The sequence below is a fragment of the Spea bombifrons genome, chromosome 8 (assembly GCF_027358695.1).
Source record: "Spea bombifrons isolate aSpeBom1 chromosome 8, aSpeBom1.2.pri, whole genome shotgun sequence".
In the NCBI taxonomy this organism is placed as follows: Eukaryota; Metazoa; Chordata; class Amphibia; order Anura; family Pelobatidae; genus Spea; species Spea bombifrons.
The window spans coordinates 38,351,012-38,371,459 of record NC_071094.1 but is presented as its reverse complement, the minus strand read 5'-3'; the positions used below and the strand labels follow the sequence as shown (position 1 = coordinate 38,371,459).

The 20,448-nt window shown below is 40.8% G+C and overlaps 1 protein-coding gene across 1 annotated transcript; it reads left to right on the top strand.

The window, feature by feature from the left end:
• The first annotated feature begins 2,435 nt into the window (after positions 1-2,435).
• On the top strand, positions 2,436-20,171 carry ZDHHC9 (zinc finger DHHC-type palmitoyltransferase 9). The gene is made up of 10 exons (XM_053472985.1): positions 2,436-2,637; positions 12,966-13,257; positions 14,822-14,982; positions 16,242-16,400; positions 16,859-16,996; positions 17,094-17,142; positions 17,707-17,809; positions 18,065-18,168; positions 18,705-18,792; positions 19,143-20,171. Exons 2-10 carry the CDS (start codon positions 13,091-13,093, stop codon positions 19,281-19,283), a joined length of 1,110 nt encoding a protein of 369 aa, XP_053328960.1. The 5' UTR covers positions 2,436-2,637; positions 12,966-13,090; the 3' UTR covers positions 19,284-20,171.
• The last annotated feature ends 277 nt before the right edge of the window (positions 20,172-20,448 follow it).

Genomic DNA, 20,448 nt, shown 5'->3' with positions numbered 1-20,448 from the left:
GCTCACTTGCACGGCCCCTTAACCCTTTAAAAAAGTTAACCCCTAACTAATTGAACAGGGATGGAGGCCAGTGGCATCGGCAGTGCCGATGCCACTGGTCTCCCTCCCTGTTCAATTAGTTAAATGTCCGTACGAGCGACTTTATTGGTCGCTCGTACGGACATTTAACCCGACACGGACTAACTAATTGAACAGGGAGGGAGACCAGTGACATCGGTCTCCCTCCCTGTTCAATTAGTTAAAGACCAGTGGCATCGGCAGGGCAAGTTGCAGCTGCAACTTACCCTGCCGATGCCACTGGTCTCCCTCCCTGTACAGAGTTAAATGTCCGTACGAGCGACTTTATTGGTCGCTCGTACGGACATTTAACCCCGCACGGACTAACTAATTGAACAGGGAGGGAGACCAGTGACATCGGTCTCCCTCCCTGTTCAATTAGTTAAAGACCAGTGGCATCGGCAGGGCAAGTTGCAGCATTGGGGTTTTAAAACCTCAATGCTGCAACTTACCCTGCCGATGCCACTGGTCTCCCTCCCTGTTCAGATAGTTAAATGTCCGTACGAGCGACTTTATTGGTCGCTCGTACGGACATTTAATTAATTGAACAGGGAGGGAGACCAGTGGGATGTGCCGGGTAAGTTCTAGCATTGGGGTTTTAAAAGTCTGCACGAGCGACCAACAGAGTCGCTCGTGCAGACTTTTAAAATCCCAATGCTGCAACTTACCCAGAAGATCCCGCTGGTCTCCCTGTTCTATCAGTTAATAAATGATAGAACAGGGAGACCAGCGGGATCTGCCGAACAATTACGGCACCAGGAGTATAACAGTCTGTACGAGCGACCCTATTGGTCGCCAGCAGGGGGCTCGTCTGCCATCAACCAATGGCAGACGAGCCCCCTGCTGACGACCAATAGAGTTGCTCATACGGACATTTAAACTCCTGGCGCCAGAGCGGCTTTAACTCCGTTTTAACCCCTTAACCGGGGAAAACGAAGAAAACCCGAGCACGAAGAATGTCCGCGAATATTCGCCCGAAGAGAAGACAGGACCAGGCGAATATTCGCGGAATACGAAGTTTTTTTTTTTGCCGAAGACGAGCACGAAGAGCCCCCTGGTGCCCAAGTCTAGTTTTCATGGCCGAGCAGCTGTGCAAGCCTCACATCACCAAGTACATTGCCAAGAGTCGCATCGAGTGGTGTAAAGCACACCGTCATTGGACTCTGGAGCAGTGGAGACGGGTTCTCTGGAGTGGAGAATCACGCTTCTCTGTTTGGCAGTGTGATGGGCGAGTCTGGCGGATGCCTTGAAAACATTACCTGCCTGACTGAATTGTGCCAAATGTAAAGTTTGGAAGAGGAGGGGTAATTGTATGGGGCTGTTTTTCAGGGGTTAACGCTTCAGCATACAAAGACATTTTGGACACTGCTGTGCTTCCAACTTTGTGGGAGCAGTTTGGGGAAGGCCATTTCCAGCATGACCGTGCCCCAGGGCACAAAACAAGGTCCATAAAGACATGGTTGGTGTGGAAGAACTTGACTGGCTGTAGGGCTGCAACTAACGATTATTTTCATAATCGATTAGTTGACTGATAATTTTTTTGATTAATCATATAAAAAAATTATGTACATTTGTGGATTATTTAAAATAATTTAATTAACAAACTGGATGTTAAAAACAAACAGCAGAATAAAAAAACTTTGAGAAAAATACATTTCTTGTTGTTATTCCCCCCCCCCCGTTATGCACATCTGAGCCCAGGCTTGCCACACTGCCTCCCAGATATGCCTTATACCCCAGATATGCCACTCCGCCCTCCCCAGAATCACCTGCATTCAAGCAGGGATATAAACCATAACATACTGGTAGGAAAAGCACCAATTGGGAGTTTTATATAAGACCACAGCTGGGTACAATAGAAATGAGTCAGCTCCACACTGTGCGGCCATGAGAATCTGCCCCTTCACCCTGAGACTAGGGCAACAAGAGTTCCCAGGTATGCTCTATTGCTCTTGCCCCTTAGGGGCTCTCTTTTTGTAGATAGCCTTGATTATTGTTTGTTGATTCGTACAGCACCAGTGGAACTCTCTATTTAATATAAGGTTAGTGACCCTTTAACTACTGGCTGGTGCCTGCTGATGTTGCCCCCTTTTACTGCATTAGCCTGTGCGTGCCTGGTCCCCCCGCCCCCGGGGAAAGACTTAGCATGGATCGAATCTGCTTATCACGAATATACTTCACGTGATAGCAGACTTTGGATGGAAGGCGCTGCGAGCACAAGCTGAGGGCGGCGCTAGGACCCAGGCGTAGAATGGGTATGAACGACTGGCACAAATATTGGCCAATCAGAATCTAGGACAATGGCTAGAAGTCGGTCTAATGATTTTGTTGGACCAATAGCGCTGATCACTGTCTCGAGCGCGTGACGTCAAAGGAGTGAAATTAAAGAAACCGAGATTCCCCGGAGCACTGGCTAGAACAGAGTGGAGCGGTGATAATTAACAGGATGCCCCCAATCGTTTAAACAGGGACCGACTGGATCTTTTAATCGGGGGGGGTCACGGTACTGGATTTAACGGGGTGTGAGCGGGATCAAAGCTTTGGATGCGGTGCGGACCGGGGACCAGACCGGATCTGAAGGTAAATGGGTTGTGGCGACCGTGCTGCATTGTATCCAGTATACGAGTAGCTGTGCATAAGGCATGTAGGTGGACAGGGGAGAGTGGGGGGCCCGGAGGTTCCAGGTGGGGTTCACGGAGTGTGCTGCTCATGGCTTACGGAGGGTGGGGACTTGGCTGTGAAATCTCTGGAATCCGGTGCATGTCTGGGGCCTGACCCCATGCAGAGAATGTGGGGCTTTAATCACCCAGAGACAGCCTGTGATTTCTGCCTGCGTGATCCCAGATCGCCGTGGAAAGGTCAGACCCTGCGTGTGTGGGGACAGAGCCTGCAGCATGGCTGGGCTGATTAAAGGGAAGGCGAGCCATCATTCTGACAGTGTGGGAGAGGCAGGATACGGGGAGGGATGCTGCCAGGGGCTGCCTGTCCGTATCAGTGTGACAAAGGGAATAGGGTGGAGTATATGTCTTCCCATCTATGTTGGGTGAGTCTTCTTCTCCCACTGATCTTTCCTTTCACAGTATGTCCCTCCATGGTCCACACATATACAATGGTGGGTGTCCTCCTCTCCAAGTGCTGCAGGTGAGGTCTGCATGGTAGATGATGTTGTAGGGAGGGTATCTGCAGGGTAAGAGATGACCTAGAAGAAGGCCTGTTTATGGTGGGATGGGTGGTCTTTCTCCTCACTTTGGGAAGAAGGGTGTATTTTTCCATGTCGGAGTATTGATAGTTTCCTTTTCTCTTGTACTCTGTTCCCATTAATGTTGTGTCCTAGAGGTGTTACGGTTTCCTTTGTTAAGTATCACTGGGGGTTGTCTGGGGTTTCACCACCCAGGTGGTAGATTTACTGACAAGCAGACAAAATGACATTGTTTCTCGAGTTCGTTATGCACCATCAGGGTGTTCCATTTGGAAGGAAGGCCGTGGAATTAACCTTCTCTTGTACGGTAGAATGAGGGGGTTCAGTCCCATGTAAATGATGGTGGGGTAATTATCTGATGATGTGCGTTTGGAGGTATGATTTTCTTTGTACGGTAGGTCAGGGCTGGTTTATGATTCGGGTGGGTGTGCCATTTCCCCATATAGAACAGTTGGCAGTTATTTTACCTTTCCTTATACCAGGGATGGGCAGTGTAATTTCACTATTAAAGCCTGTAAGTTCCATAGTCGTACAGATTCAGGTAGACTCAAGATTTCTCTTGTATGTTCCTTTATGTTCATTTTAAAGGAGATAAACTGGTATTGAGCAAGGGATGGTTTCTAATGTCCAACTGCACTTATGGTACCTCCTCCTTATGTACTATGAACCCTATAGCTCTAAGGATTGGTTAAAGCTAAAAATTCACATATGTTCCACTGCTATCACTTTTTGATATTTTACACGTATGTTCATGCATGTACCTGAATTCTACACGCATCTATCAGCTCCTAGACAATGTATCTTACATGTTAAATTAAACAAGCAGCTCTTTGATTTCCTTAACTTTTACAGTAAGGGGATAATTTTCTAAAATGTCACATCTTGGCATTTATAGTTGTAGAAATTTCTATATGTAACACAGTTGCATAGTTAATTAGGTTGAAAAAAAAAAAAGACATATAGTCCATCAAGTTTAACCGTTCCACAAACCCATATAACAAAGGCGTCCAACGTGCAGCACACAGGCCATATGTGCCTGCTAGACATTGAGCTGCGACCCGCATGAGATCTGCAGTGGTAACGGCACCTCCAACCAGAGCTGTGCCTAGGCAGATGCACAGGGAGTCTCCCTGACTTCTCCACCGACCGCTTCTGTGTTTTCTGCAGCTCCGCTTCTCTTTCCTCTTCTCTTTCCTCTTCTTGTTCTTCTGTCTTCTTTCTTCATCTGCTTCTCCCCATGTCTTCTTTCCTCGTCCACTTCTCAGTGAAAATCTGTGTCTGGATCGCTGTATAATGATATGAGTCCTTCTGTATATTTTTTCTCAATGAAAAGTGAGTGTGGCCCACGCACACATACATTTCTGATGAAGTGGTCCACTGTAGAATAAAATGTGGACACCTCTGCCATATTGTTTGATCCAGAAGTAGGTAAAAAATCCCTTCTTGACTGCAAGGCAGTCGCATCAACCTAACCCGATATGCTTTTACTTGTGATAACCCTGAATGTAGTCTAGAAGAGTAAAGATGGCAGAAAATGCTGTTATGTTTAGATTGTTACATATGGTAATTGTTTCCATGTACATAACATCACGTAAATGACACTTTGTTGAACTCTGTCCTTCAGAGCCTGTGCTACGTTTGCTCTGCGCTTTAGGGATTAATGATGCGCAGGTCAAATGTTTACAGACAATTTTGCTGAGAAATATTTAAGGGAATATATGACTTTGTCCAAACATCTGCTATATAATGTTAATTGTTTGCAGATTGCGGTATAACCACAGAGAAAGTTTCTAATATATCAGGAGAGCCGCCATCTTACCTTCCTGTTCTGAAGATTTGCGTGGCTGCTCCTCACGTCATGTACCGCTCTCCTTGTGTTACTCTCCATCTTTTATAGCAGGTGATAACGCCATAATGAGTAAAGTGTTATACTATCTGCCGTATTATTTAGGTTCCTTAACGTAGTCCTTGGACTTTGAAACCAAACATCGCCACTGATTGCAAAGCACACATTATGGCTGGCATTAATAAGTGAATTTAAATGCGAAATGCTGCGAAGGTGGCCGTTCCCATTGAGATTGCCTCTGGGTGCCCTCGTCATCCATCTTTCTGGTTATGGAATGCAAGTACATTTTGATGGGTACCAGGGTGGGTGATGCCAATGCCCTCCAAACCAGCTGCCATTTGACTTTTTTTCTGGCTATGACCCCAAGCCATCCACCTCCATCACTAAGGTTATTATTGTTTTGATTCGTATAGCGCTGTCGTATTCTGCAGCGCTGTACAATGGATAAACGGGACGCGTACTAAACTCGCTAGCAGAGCCCTACAAGCCCGCTATTCTTTCTAGGAACCTTATATGAAATTGTCATAAGGCTAGGTGGCAATCTGGATGTGTAAATGTATCTTTGTTATGTTTTTTGTTCACCACCTTTTTTGAAATTCTAGAGCTCTACAGAATATGTTGGCGCTTAATAAATAAAGGATAATAGAACAAGTACTGCATCGCATAACAAGCAAGTGCGTATACATAGTGTATACAGTAGCTAGGGCGTCAATGGCTAGAGATCTTGTCTCGGATGCCAATTATAAATGGGTACTGGTTTTTAATCACCTCACCGTTTAGTATGTAGGAACTATTTACATTGGTTGCATAATTTAACATACGTTTATTACTGCTCTGGGATCTCTTGGGAGTAGACATATTTTTTGTGTGTGCTGTAATAGATACGAGACGACAGCTAATTACCCTCAGGGTTTCATTGCTAGGGTTATGATCAACAGTGGAACGGTTCCGTTTACTAATGGAAAGACGTACATGTTTTATTTTCTCTACAGACCTTCCTGGAAAGTTTAATGTGATCGTCCACTTCCTCATTATGCTAATTAATAATTATGTTTGTTTTAGCTATTCGTTATAGGCAAATATTTCTGAAGACTTTAATCATAACTTATTACTTTTTCCGTTTCCAGAGTTTTATCTCAACCTCTACAGGTTATTTGTAAGATGCTTGCCCAATATATGAAAGGTTTCCATATTTATTATTAACTTGCCACAAATGTGCTGAAGATTGACTTCTTATTGGGCGATCGGGCTTCCTGGTGGGCCACAATTCAGTTTACCAGGAGGTCGCTAAACTCCTTTTTAACCCATCCATTTTCACTACAGAGTGGTTATCTAGCACGGACCACCGTAGTATTGCTCCTTTACACCGGTTCTCCTTTGGAGGTAGTGTGGAGGGATGTGACGTCATAGCACAAGGACTCCTCCTCACGGACAGAGGAAGATTTTGTAGGTCCGAGCGTGTGGGCAGCTGAGGATACTCAGGCCTAGGAGAGCATCTCCATCCAAAACATCGCTGCTGTTGTGCCTCCCATTTAGCCTACTTTCTTTACCAGTTGCAGGATGCTCTTACTATTCTAATTGGGAATCGACTTTATTGTGTGTTGGTAGGCCTCAAACTTAACTCGTTTTACATTAAATAACCTCTGAACACAACACTGTACGTACATATTAATTCTGGTGCCCATTACCAGCATCACCACGCAACTCAAGATATGTTGCTGGTCATCCCTTATCGCAAGAGCCTATATGGCTGGAAATACTGTCACGGCTAAGAAAAGACTACCAGGCATTTATGCTGAGCAGCTAATTTCCAGAAAATCCATGCAGCTTTTGGGATTCATTAGTCAGGATGAGCAAAGTTCAATCCGCTATGAGGCGGTCGGCAGAATACCGCAGAATGATTTATTGTCCTGCATACATTATCCTAAACTGTTAGCCAAGAATACATGGCTGGTCAGAGACATAAAGCAACATAAAACTGAGCGAAAGAATCAAACATGCTGAGCAGTATAGGAAAACTTCTGTAATTCACCGGCTTCAAGATTTTGTATATGTATTCTAGTATGACTGGGTAAAACCTTACAGGAGAAGGGTGTATTGGTCTGTTCATTAAATGGTGTAAAAGCACATGCGGATTGAGGAGTAGTGGGCTGGAGAGGTGAAGAGTCGCATGCATAAACCAATGAGAAGCCTCTGGTCTACCTGATGTCCTCATTAGAGAGTTACATGTCTGTGATCTTGCTGGCTGCTCTTTTGGTCGATGTTGACTTCAAAGCAGCCACTGCTACAGAAACCAAGATCCACTGCACTCTCCCGCTAGATGTCCCAGAGACGTAATGCAGAACCGCTGGGCTCCCTTCAGATTTGGGGTACTGTCATGCCAACATTCATTGTGTCCCATGCAGCTATACCCATTATACTTGGCTTTTACAACCTCAACATTGGGTACTTGAAAGATGAACTTACACATGCTTCTCCGTTTCAGATGTCAAAGGTGGGCCACCTTTGATGGGTAGGACATAAGCGGTCTGAGGGTGCGGTTAGTTGAGATCATTAAAGGGGCAGGACAGTCCACCTACTTTACCACCATGCCGTGTATTGACGTATGATGTCCAGGGTATGACTGTAGTAATTTGGCAAATTCATATTGCATTGGTTGCTAAGGAGACTGCACCACTTTTAAAACTTTCCAACAAGAAATGTACTTTATAAATACCCGACTGTAAAGCTTCAGCTGAGTTTGTTACCATGAACAAGTTTCCTAATAAGGCCACTAGATCACAATCCGGCCATGGTTCGAAAAAGTATTAAAATTCACTATTTAACGTTGCTAAGATGCCTTAAATTCCAAGGTTTAAAACTTTTTTTTTTTAATTTTATTTTATTTAAATCCCCCTGAATAAGTTTTGCTTTCGCAAAGTAACGACGGCAGCAAGGCTTCGGCTTTGCACACCTGGGTGACCGCGGTACATTGTTCCGTAATGTTACATCTGTTATAAGACTGACGGGAGAGAAAGGCCCTGCGATTCTGTAAGGACACATCATTAAATATTGTGAGTGCTGGGACAGATGGCTGGAAATATTGGCAAAATAATTACTTTTAAATGGCTGCTGGTGGATGGAAAGCGCTGATAGCACTGAATCCTGAAACTTATTCTTTATAAAAAAAAATAAAAAAAAAAAATTTAATATTTTAAATTGGCAATATGGCAACAGCGGTTTCACGTCTTGGCAGAATGCCTTTTCCTTCGTATCTGGTATCTTCCCATAGTCCCATTTTTTTATTATATATATTTATATAATTGATCGGATGCGCTGGTGAAAAATGCATATATCTACCTTAAGTTTAATTTGTATGCCATTTATTTTGAGGGTACAGCCGTGCTGCAACATTCAGAGCCCCAATAGCTTGTATGTCGAGCTCTCTCGAAAGAAGCGCTATAGCAACAGAGCCTTTAAACCCATCAGCTCTGTTGTCTTGTGCCGCACGGCAGTGGGCTAGCGCTAATCGTGGCTACAGAAAATATGAATGAACGATTCCGTCATAATTAAAACAGTGTGAATTCAGAATGAATAAGCGTAACATTATATGATCTTCTGTTACATTGACTTACATAAATGGAACACTTTTTAATTAAGCTCAGCATTAGAAACGGTATTCCAAGTACTGTTGAATGCCGAAGCCCTACGCAGAAAAAATATTTAATCATGTCAACTTTTGTGAGGGAATTGGAAGGATTTTTTTTTTCAATTGATTTTATTTATTTAGCAGCAGGAGAGCTCAAATCATGTTTTTTGACTAAAATGTAGAGTAATATTCATGCAGAACGGCACAGATTAGATGTGGGGGAAGGAGTAGAATGATATGAGGTTTGTTTACTTGTGGATAAGGTGGTTATTGAGTCTGCTTAGAATAATTGTACGAAAAGACTGAAAACAGTGGGAACCCTGGCGACTCGTAAAACACGCATAATGTAAACATGGCGCTGGAAGAATAACACGTACAAGCCCATTCAAGCAGGTTGGGTACCTTTGTCAGTCAACAGCGGGATCAGGAGATCAGCAGATTAGGCAGTTCTCCTCCGGTCCCAATAAAAGCTGTGAAAAGTTTAATTTATAAGATATATTTCTGTTAATGCTCCTAACACTTAAGTGATCTGATATTTAAAAACCATGTATCCCTGTCTTCTCTGATTTCTATGCACCTTTTATAGTTCTATATACTACTCATAGTCTAAAACTTGAGCGTCCAAAGCAAGCAAGGAAGGTTTAGAGTATTTGGAAAGGTTGTAGATATGTGTGACATCATCCCAGCAGAAGTGGTAGAGGTTTAAACAGTAGGGGAATTTAAACCTACATGGGATAGGCATACGGCTCCTGAATCTAAGACGAGACCAACGGCTAATAAAGGTTTGAGTCTTTACCGCAGGAAAAACGGGCAGACTAGACGGGCCAAATGGGTCTGGATCTGCCGTCTGGCTCTGTTTCAATTAAATCGGAACATGTATACATACAGAACCGAAATATAAAATATTTTTTATTGTTTATTTAGGGAAACTATGGGATGCATACAGTATGTTGTACATAATTAGGAAGGTGACAGTTCTTTATGGAAGCCTGTACTTGCCCTTGATCATAAGACATGAGGTTCTGCTTTTTTACAGTTATTTCATTTGTTTCCCCTTTAACAGCGAGCTAGATTTTCCAAGAAGCTTCTTTTTTTGAATGTTTCTTCAGATCTATTCTTAGATATAATGGTAGGTTTGGTTTTAAGATCTGCTTGACAGCTGGAATAGTTGAAGGGGGATGGTCCTTGTAAAAACAAAGATTTCAGTGTGGCCACATTCCGTCTTCATTCTTTATACAAATGCATGACAGACACTTTGGTTATTATAATAGTGATTTACTTTTAGGGGGCTTTCACATATTATTATCCCAAATAATAATATTGCTTTTTACCCTTGTTTTATAGACTTGTTCTACATGCATACCCTCAACAATAAAGTAGCCATAAATAAGTTAATATCATTTAACAAAATATATGAAAAATAATGCTACTAATTACTTGGAACAGTAAACCAGTGACTTGATTATAAATATATTCTGCATTAAAAAATTTGTGCAATTCTACCTCCGTCATTTTAATGTGATTTTTATGGAATTGGGAAATAATGTAATTGTTTTAAAATGGAAAATAGAATATATTTAAAACACTGTCATAGTGTAAGTATAATATTATATATATATATATATATATATATATATATATATATATATATATATATATATATATATATATATATATATATATATATATAAAATTTCAGAAGATCCAGGAGAAGGCTGTTTCCAAACTGCTTTATAGAACATATCCGCAAATATTTTTTCCAAGGACAGAATGTGCGGGACGTATTGATGTCTATGGCCTCGTTTCTTTTTAGATCTTGATGTCCCTCTTTTGATTCCTGACTTTAAAAGGAGGCCAGCGATCAAACGGGGACTCATTTTATTAACGGTAGAAACATGTCTTTGTGTAGCCAGGGTTTTCAAACAATCTTATTAAACCGATGATCATATGTACTAAGCATGTGCATTGGAGATTCTGCAATTGAGTTACGTGTTGTGGAGCGTTAGCTACTGTGACCTTTGAAGTCGGTCCAACGAATAAGAAAACACAAAAGAAATCTATAAATCAACATTGAATGATAAGGAACGCAGGCAGGCTGTTTCTAGCACACCTCAGTATTGGAAGAATGGTATTTCTTGCTGCGTTTGACCTAGTTCTTGTGTTTGCGCTGGTTTTAAAGTAGAACGCCACATTTAGAAAGTCTGTGTATAAAACGAATAACCCGAAAACCAGTTCATGTATTCTGCTTTATCCATACTAAAATGGCACAGATGTAACATTGTTCAGTGCAAAGGATGATTTTGATCTTCCTTTATAGATGACGTATAGTGATTATTTTATTTTTTTAACGTTTTTTTTTTTTAACAATTTGTGTGCCAGAGTTATGAGATGGATTTTTTTTTTTTTACAAGTTAGTCTTTGTGAAATGAGAGAGAACGCGTTCGTCTTTAGAATATGAATCTCTCATGCACTGCTCACAAATAGGTGAATTCACAATCGTTTCAACTGCTTTATATCAATATACATTATAAGCGAAACTTCCTCGCATTACATCTAAGCCTCTTACCCTGCAGTTTTCAATTATAATCTCTTTTCCGTCAAGAGAAGTTTTCATCAAGTGAGGTTGCGAGAGAAATGGAAAAGAAATGGGTTTAATATATTGATTTTTCCTTATATGAATTCGTACTTTGCTGAATCAAACAATTTACGTAGAGCAAGGGGGGGTAAGTCTGCTGTTTGTTTATAACATCCAGTTATTTTAAATAAATGGAAAATGTACATTTATTTTTTTTATCCAATTAAAAAAATTAATCTGCCAACTAATAGATTATGAAAATAATCGATAGTTGCTGCCCTAATGTAGATTTAGCAGCAGCTAAAAAAATTTTTTTCCCTATATGCCGGGAAATGTGGAGTTTTATTTTTTTTTATCATATAACATTAAAGCGCTGTGTAAACAAATGTGGATTACTTTATTTATCTAACTCCTACAAAGCAGGAAGCATGTGCATAATGAACCTAGTATAAGCAGCGCTGGAACCTCTCTGTCCACATCTGTTACTTCCCAAATTATACAAAAAACAAAAACTGTCTGCGCTTCTCACCCTAATAAAGTTGGCAACAAATACATAAACATAATATAAATGAGAGGTTTTGGTTATATGAATTGGCCAAAGCATAATTAAGCTCACCCGCCACGTCAAGGCACACTCTCAATAGGGTGAGCTTAATTATAGGTTCTCACCCTATTGAGAGTGTGCCTTGACGTGGCGGGTGAGCTTAATTATGCTTTGGCCAATTCATATAACCAAAACCTCTAATTTATATTATGTTTATATATTTGTTGCCAACTTTATTAGGGTAAGAAGCGCAGACAGTTTTTGTTTCTTGTATACATTGTACAGCCAATACACTGTTTCTTGCAGCATGCTTACACCTGTTTGGTAGGCCTCGTATTACACATTTGTATTATTTGAGCCTGTGACTAGCTCAGCGCACCGACATTTTTTCTTTTCCCTACTTCCCAAATTAACCTAGCGGTGCCCAAAGAGCCTGGACTGCCTGCGGTGGTAGAAATCGCTAAACCGCTAGGACCCAGGGTAAGATATCCAGATCTCTGCTGTAACGGGCGACGCTTCTCGACAAGGAGTAGAGTAGGACCACGGTTAAACTTATTGCTGCCCTTTAATCTTTTTAATGTTTCCGGTCAGCCAGTCACCTTCTTGTAGACCCTTCCTTCCATACGTTTTGCATCTTGTAAATCTCAGTGGTAGGGGGAACACTTTTTTTTTTTTTTTACGTCAAATATTTCTTCCAAAGTCTATTCCAGAGAAGACTCCCGGTTTCGATTAACCAATGACCTTTTGACTATACAGCATGTCCTAGGAATTTAGTTTATGGCGGATTCAGGTGTGACAGAGAAGCTTTAAGTAACCATTGTGCCAGTCGCAGTGTAATGCAAATATTAACATATCTGGAGCTACAATTTGCAGGCATGAATAATACCAGTCCCTCCTGCGAAAATATTGTTGACCTCATTAATATTAATATGTTGGCTGTATATGTGAGTATCCTGAGAACCCCACCTATTCAGGAGACTTTATGCAGTGATTTAAAATATGTGATCCTTGTAGAAAAGCTTTCAGATTTTCAAGACTTTGACCACATATCATGTGTCAGATAATGTAGACGGTGATTTTAGCTGGAATGTTTACGTTTCTTTTTATCGCATCCAGGTCGTTGTTCGGCGTGATTATGAAGCCTTGCACACATAGGCTTGGGACGGAGACCCTTGGATAGCATATCTGGAGCTGTGCGTAGGCTGCATTCAGAGAGGGCTTCGAAAAGCAGAGGTGGAACCATGTCGGTGATGATGGTGAGGAAGAAGGTTACGCGGAAATGGGAGAAGCTTCCGGGGAAGAACACGTTCTGCTGCGATGGCCGGGTGATGATGGCCAGGCAGAAAGGCATCTTCTATCTAACGTTGATTCTTATACTGGGCACGTGTTCTCTCTTCTTTGCTTTTGAGTAAGTTCTATACATTTGCAAGTCGTATCTACTGTTATATGGATCAGTGGAAACTGTGTGTCTTTGCAAAGATTGTGGCGGGAAAAACAAAAACTCGGGAGACTTCTTATAGATTACAGATCAATATTACTTTTCCCTGGATCAGTGTATATCAGAATCAGAAGTTATGATTTGCCTCAGCTGAAGTCCTGTTACTGATTCATACCACCCAGCCAAGCTGAATTGAGTGTTTTGTTGTTATTGTAAACTCTTGTTATGTTACTTCCTTGTTACGTTATTAAACATGGTTTGGCATGAATACACTTGTCTGGCACCTACAAATATTTGCGTACCTTGGAATGGTACCTGTGCGGGTGTTCAATTATGTAGCCACTGGTGGTTCTTTTTTCCAAACTCATGGGAAGCGCCAGGTACCGGATTCTGTAGAGACGGTGCCACCTGGGCACAGTCCTCCATAGTATATGTGTGCCGGCTGGGCACATCAGAGTTATTCCTTGTTGACCTATTGGGACAGCGGATCCCCCCCCCACCCGGTTTTTTTGCAATCAAGGTTGGCAAGCTTGTGTTTCCATAAACAGATATAGTAGTACTATTGAAAAGTCAGTATTATTAACAACATTGTGCACAAATCCTCTTGTCGTCAGGAGCTGCATGTGTATTCCTCCCCGTAGGTTAGCGATCCTCTATTGTTAACCTACCCATTGTTGATGGGTTTACGTGGGCTTTGTAGAGGTGGGGTGTGGACAACAGATATTTTTAGGGCAGGAATACTCGTTTTGCCACCTTTAGGCACACATCCTAAACTTAGTATTTTGCAGGCGGATAGTGTTACTATTATTGTGTACTTTGTATTTTTCTTTCTAATATTGGTAATTTATGGTTCTGAGTGTAAGTGATCCCCGTACAAAAAATATGTTGCATGTTATTTTAGCCATTGTCAGCTGGACTTTCTAAAGTTCAGAGCTTGCGCAATCCCCATGACATTAAGATAATGCTTCAAACTGAACCAGTAAAGTGAGAGAAGCTTCCACCAAATAGTAATAATTAATAACATGGGGTTGTTGGGCCACAACCAGGAACAGGCCTGTTTGCTTTAGTTTGTGTTATGATGTGTGAATAATTTTTATTGTCCTGTTAAGAGGCAGTTTTTAAAGCCGCAACGAGGTGCGACCGGTTTCACCGTTTATTTGTTCGAAGGCTGGCTAATTAGGTCACACAATTAGGTAATTTGTGTTGCTACAACCTTTTTAAGAGATCCTTTTGTTCTGGGTACAAAAACATACACCTATGTAATGGATACCATGGGAGCCGCCATGTTATCCTCCTGTTTTTAGGACCCGACCAATGTGTCTGTCTATCTAATCTGCCTATTGATAGATGGGCATTTGCCTGGTGTGCCTGGTGACCAGTCCGGGCCTGTACACGGTGTGTGGATACAGTCGATTTAATAGAAATGCTACCAAATCAATATCCCACTGAAGGCCCACAGTTTCTTTTGTGACTGCACCGCTACATGTTTTTCCAATGCTTCCTATTTTTGATATCTATTTCCTTGTTTCTGAAGGTGTCGTTACCTAGCAGTCCACCTCTCTCCAGCAATCCCGGTTTTTGCAGCCGTGCTCTTCCTTTTTTCTATGGCCACCTTGCTGCGGACGAGTTTCAGTGATCCCGGCGTTATACCGCGCGCCCTGCCCGACGAAGCAGCCTTCATTGAAATGGAGATAGGTAAGGAATGACACCGGCCATGTACCGGGTTTGGAGCACATTAACGGAACAAACCCTTCGGTTTTATCATAAGCTGCGGATTTACTCGAAGCCTTAAATTCACTCGGACCTCCCTGTCTCAATCACATGCTAATAAAGCGGTAAATCCTAGAACTTGTTTTCTGTGATTTGTTTCTTAGGATTTAAACATTGAATAACGTGTATTGATCATAGAGGCAGAAAAGCCTAGAAATAAAATGGAAATATTCCCCCAAAAAATGTACTTTAAATACTTTCTGTAGGAAAATTGTTGGCCAGACCTTAGGTCAATATAACCTTTGATGCTATTTATTTACTTTAAAATCAGATTGGACTTGAGTCCTTTTTGGTTTACACCGCGTCTTCTTGGAATCTTACGTGATGTAAGTGTGAGGGCCACTTGTATTTTCGTTTGCTTCTTTAAAAGATTGTATTATAATCATGTACATTATGGTACATGTATGTCATACCTCATTACCTAATTAGGTTCCTTATGTGTGCCTCCTGTGTTGTATGGAGAGTCTCTAGACTTGGCCTAGCACAGAAGAATATGTAGAGTCACACTGTGTTTTGGTGCTTATAGGTCTTCTTCATATGGAATTACTTAATTGTCTTCTGCAGAAAAGACCTCCAAGGTCTCCAAAGTGTATAGCACACCATCTTTATAAAATTTTGACGAATGACTCCATCTTTGGAGCTATATAACCATATTCGTTTTTCCTCTTAGTATGTACTTTCAAATAGCCTGTCCCACACAAGGAAAATCTCACCGCCTGACTAATGGAATCTCCGTAACCACAAGATTCTGAAACGCGGCCTCTGTTTCATATTATTCAGCGTGCCTTAGGATACAGGGTTAAGAATTGGGAATGAGTCTTTTTATATGACCGGCGTCTAAATTTAGCTGGCATGATGTGGAACGAGTTGAACGAGACGGCAGATATTTTCATTGTGTTCCTCCCCCTTTTTTTCTGGAACAAATATGTTACAGTATGTGGATCCCTGTTGTGTTACTTGTTTTTGTATTTTCCTTACCAAGGCAGGCATAGAAAGAAGGTAAACTTCCGACCCTCGATAAATCATCAATTTTCCAGTGGCAACGGGTATTAATGTTGCAAGTGTGTTCCACTATAAAAAATAAAGTAAAAAAAAAAAAAAGATATGGCGCTAAGCACTTTATACAAATTGTATCTCGAAATATTTTTGTCTATAAACTTTCTTTCTTTTTTTATTTTTTTCAGAGGCAGCCAATGGGAATGTCCCCCAGGGTCAACGGCCACCACCTCGCATAAAAAACGTCCAAATAAACAATCAGATTGTGAAGCTGAAATACTGTTACACTTGCAAAATCTTCCGTCCTCCCCGTGCCTCGCACTGCAGTATCTGTGATAACTGCGTGGGTGAGTAACTCGCTGGGGGAAATCTATCGGACTGCATGGCTCAGGATGCTCTGCTCAAGATCCTGCATCATGGACCGCAAGATAACAAACTAATATTTGTGGGTCATTTACAAACTCTGAGGTTGTCTCCCGAATGTAACAGCAGCCTTCTTATTATCTGTTGATCTTGGGTCATTTGTATCCAATGTTATGTGCTTTAGCACATCCAACAGGAAAAAATGGGGGTGAAAGTGTTAAACGGACATCATCAACAAAAAGCTATATAATTTATACATTATGTAATCAACAAAGGATATGGTATTTATTTATTTTTAAATAAAAACATTTTTTAATCGCCTCTTGGGAGACATTCACCCTAATCTGTGTTTTATTGAATTTTATTAGAATAGATGTTTTACGCAAACAATACTTTTTTTGGAAACCCCAATTGCTTCAACGTGAGTACCATTCTTTTACAGAGCGCTTCGACCATCATTGTCCATGGGTTGGAAACTGTGTTGGAAAGAGGAATTATCGGTATTTCTACCTCTTCATTCTGTCTTTGTCCCTTCTGACCATTTACATCTTCTCCTTCAACATTGTATATGTTGCTCTAAGTGAGTTGATCTTCCAAATTTTATCGTATCTACAACAAATGTTGAAAAACGCCAAAGCTTCTTTTCTAACGTCGTTTTTTTATTTTTGCTTTTACAGATACTTTGCAAGTTGGTTTCTTGAATACAATCAAAGAAAGCCCAGGGACATATCCTTTTGATATTCGGTGATGAGTAGATTCTTGTTCATTGATGTTTATTAGAACAGTTAAAAGGAACAACCCCCCTGAAAATTTAAAACTATACTTGTGGTGACCGCGTGTGTCCCCCAAATGTATCATTTATTTTGCGATTGTTCCAACTTCTTTTGTATTTAGACTCTTTCTGATCAGGAAACTGGTTTGTCTGGGAGAAGGAATGTATTATTGCACATTTAATTCCCTGTCATTAACCACTTACACAACCGGATGAAGGAAATGGGAAAAGGAGAATCTTGGAATGGAATTGATATGAGGAGGTTAGCCTAGGCCTAAACCGAATAATGAAATTGGAAAAGGCAATAAGAAGAAGAATACACTTTATGTAATGAAAGATGATACATGAGAAAGCAGAATGTGATTGGGTTCTAAAGGGGGAAGAACTGGTCATAAAATGCGAAGTCTTGGCACATATTGGCCAAATGTTTTTTTTGTTTTTTTTTTTTGGTTTTTTTGTTTGTTTTTGAGCAGTTGTTGACCGAACAAAGTGTTTTTATTTCTTAATCTTTACTTCACTGTTCTGGAGGTCTTCATTTGCTTCTTCACACTGTGGTCCGTCGTAGGATTAACTGGCTTCCACACATTCTTGGTTTCCTTGAATCAGACAACCAATGAGGATGTAAGTCTTGTTCAAAATCTGATTTTTATTCACTTCTTATTTGTGTATTTTTCGCTGCTTCTTACATATTTTGACTTTCCTTCAACTGAAATATATGAAGCCACAATCTGAAATTCCAACCTGATTTTAACTTTGTGTAAATCAAAGGGTTCCCTGGAAGATCCTACAGAAGATCCTTACTGTAGTGTTTTGTAAATATTTGTTTCATTTGTGTTTATAGCACAACTTTTTTTATTTTTATTTTTTTCTTGACAGATAAAAGGCTCCTGGACTGGTAAAAACAGAGTTCAGAACCCATACAGTCATGGAAATCTGGTGAAGAACTGTTGTGAAGTTCTTTGTGGGCCTGTCCAGCCAAGGTACTGATCAGTTGGGTTGGCCTGTAAGATTCAAACGTGTATATTGATCGAGTGATCAAAGCAACTGTCCACCTTTTTGTAATTTAACATCCAGAGCACTGTAGTTCTTTCCTTCTTGGAGTTTTGTCATCTTTGCTGTAAGATGTTTGCTCCGGGGATGAGTCTGACATACGCTAAAAGAAAGAGTGATCCTCTGACAGCGTAGCTTTTTGGCAGAAATATTCCTTGATTACTGACAAGAAATAAAAGATATATGGATATATATATATATATATATATTTTATTAAGGTTACCGTAGTGCTCCCTGAGGGGTGATACCTTTTATACTGAGGGCTGATTTCATCTCTGAATCTGTTTTTGTTGTATGCCGTGGTTCCTATAACTATAAAGACGATTTGCTCTGTAACCAGTGCCCAACAGTTAACCAGTCCATTCGCTCATTCTGTTGACTCTGGTTACATTAAGATGAAAATATTTTTTTACATTGTCTTTACTTAATCCCCCCCTTAAAAAAGCTAATTTACTCTTTTTTGCAGTGTGCTTGACAGAAGAGGAATATTGCAGGAGCCGACTGGGCATCAGGGGCAATCCGAACAGGAAAATTGCACCTCACAGCAGGATCCGGTAGGTTTTCTGCCAGAGGTGTGTGTGTGTGTGTGTGTGTGTGTGTGTGTGTGTGTGTGTGTGTGTGTGTGTGTGTGTGTGTGTGTGTGTGTGTGTGTGTGTGTGTGTGTGTGTGTGTGTGTGTGTGTGTGTGTGTGTGTGTGTAAAATATATATATACATATATTCAAAGGATATGGCAAACTAGAATTGACAGACTAAGAGAAATTGTTAAATTAGGTAAAAAGGGCTCTGACATATCTTTCAATAATGTTAATACTTAAATACATCTTGTTGACTTTCTTCAGCTTTTAATACTGGGGGAAAAACAGATTGCATGGAATAGTTATTTATTTTCTGCTCTTTTTAAAGGTTGTTGCCGCTGCTAAGCTGACGTCCACTGAACCGGCTGAAAATCCCGGTCCCCAAGAGGATAAGCCACCGCAGAACGCTATTGAGATGTCTGTTCAGATGCCCGAAGATCCAGCTGAAACGAAGGAGAGTGAAAAGTAGAGGCACCCGCTTCCTTAAAATGAAAAGGCCAATGATCAAGATATCAGAAGAGTAACAGGAAAGTGACAGCTGGTTCCATATGCCATTTTTCTTTAGTATATGCTTGTGTTAATTATGACGGTGATGTGTTGTGGGATGGAAAGTCCTCTTTACTGGCCTGGGGAATTAAAGGTCATTTGAACAGACTTCAGGTATTAGATGAATACGCCAATGACATGCGTTGGAAAAGTTTGGTAAAGCAAAGACGTTGGCCCAATGGGGCCGTGCATTTTTCCCTCAATGGAGCTGGTTCTTCAAAAACGTATCTGATCCTCGCATTTATTCTACGTGCCCTTGGGGAATAAATGAAAGTGGACGTTCCCCGTTGGAATGGACGTTGCGAAGTTGTAGTCCATCAGATGGGGAGCGGTTCTTTTGTATACTCGCAACGTTGTGTCATATAATTGACACCTTAACAAAAGAAATATGCATCGCTTTTTTTATTTTGCTAGCCATGCCTAATTGCAAGAGGCGGCGCGGACAACGCTCCCGGTTCCTTAGTCCTCTATATATCAAGAGGATCGGAACATGGTGTTACTGATGAATACTTTGAACTAAAGCTCTTCCCCAATCAGATGAATCCAGCGTTACACTAATAATAATATACACCATCCCTTTTCTTGTATTTATGAAAATGGGGTAAATGTTTAAGGTTTTTGTCATGTGGTCATTTCAATATTCTCCTTTTTTTTATATTGTTTAATTATAGAAGATAGAGTTAGTGATGCTGCAGCCACACACAATTATTTGTAGGAATAGGAACTGTAGAGGCCAGTAAATGGCAATTTTTGTACCCAACGCATTTGGGGGTTTTCTGTGCATCTCTCATAAATTGCAAAAAAAAAAGAACCTGCTGCCGATCCCCGGTTACATTTTAATGCCAGAAGGCATTAAAACGGCAACGTGCTAGTTAATTTATTTAATTGTTGATATAATGTTTTATATATATGTTATTTAAATTTAATTTTAATGATAAATGCCAATTTTTATTTAGATTTATTTACACAACAAGTGTTATTTTTAATTGTTTGCACAATGATTTTGCCTGGATTCTGAAATGTATTGGTGGAAAAAAAGGTCTTAATCTCACTTAGTGCTTTCTACATGGTTCCCATGGTATTCGTAT

Excerpts from the sequence above, each read along its gene's own strand:
- ZDHHC9 (XM_053472985.1), top strand. The coding sequence starts at position 13,091 with ATGTCGGTGATGATGGTGAGGAAGAAGGTTACGCGGAAATGGGAGAAG. Across the intron at positions 18,169-18,704 it reads TGTGGGCCTGTCCAGCCAAG|TGTGCTTGACAGAAGAGGAA; the intron begins GTACTGATCAGT and ends TCTTTTTTGCAG. Across the intron at positions 18,793-19,142 it reads GCACCTCACAGCAGGATCCG|GTTGTTGCCGCTGCTAAGCT; the intron begins GTAGGTTTTCTG and ends CTCTTTTTAAAG.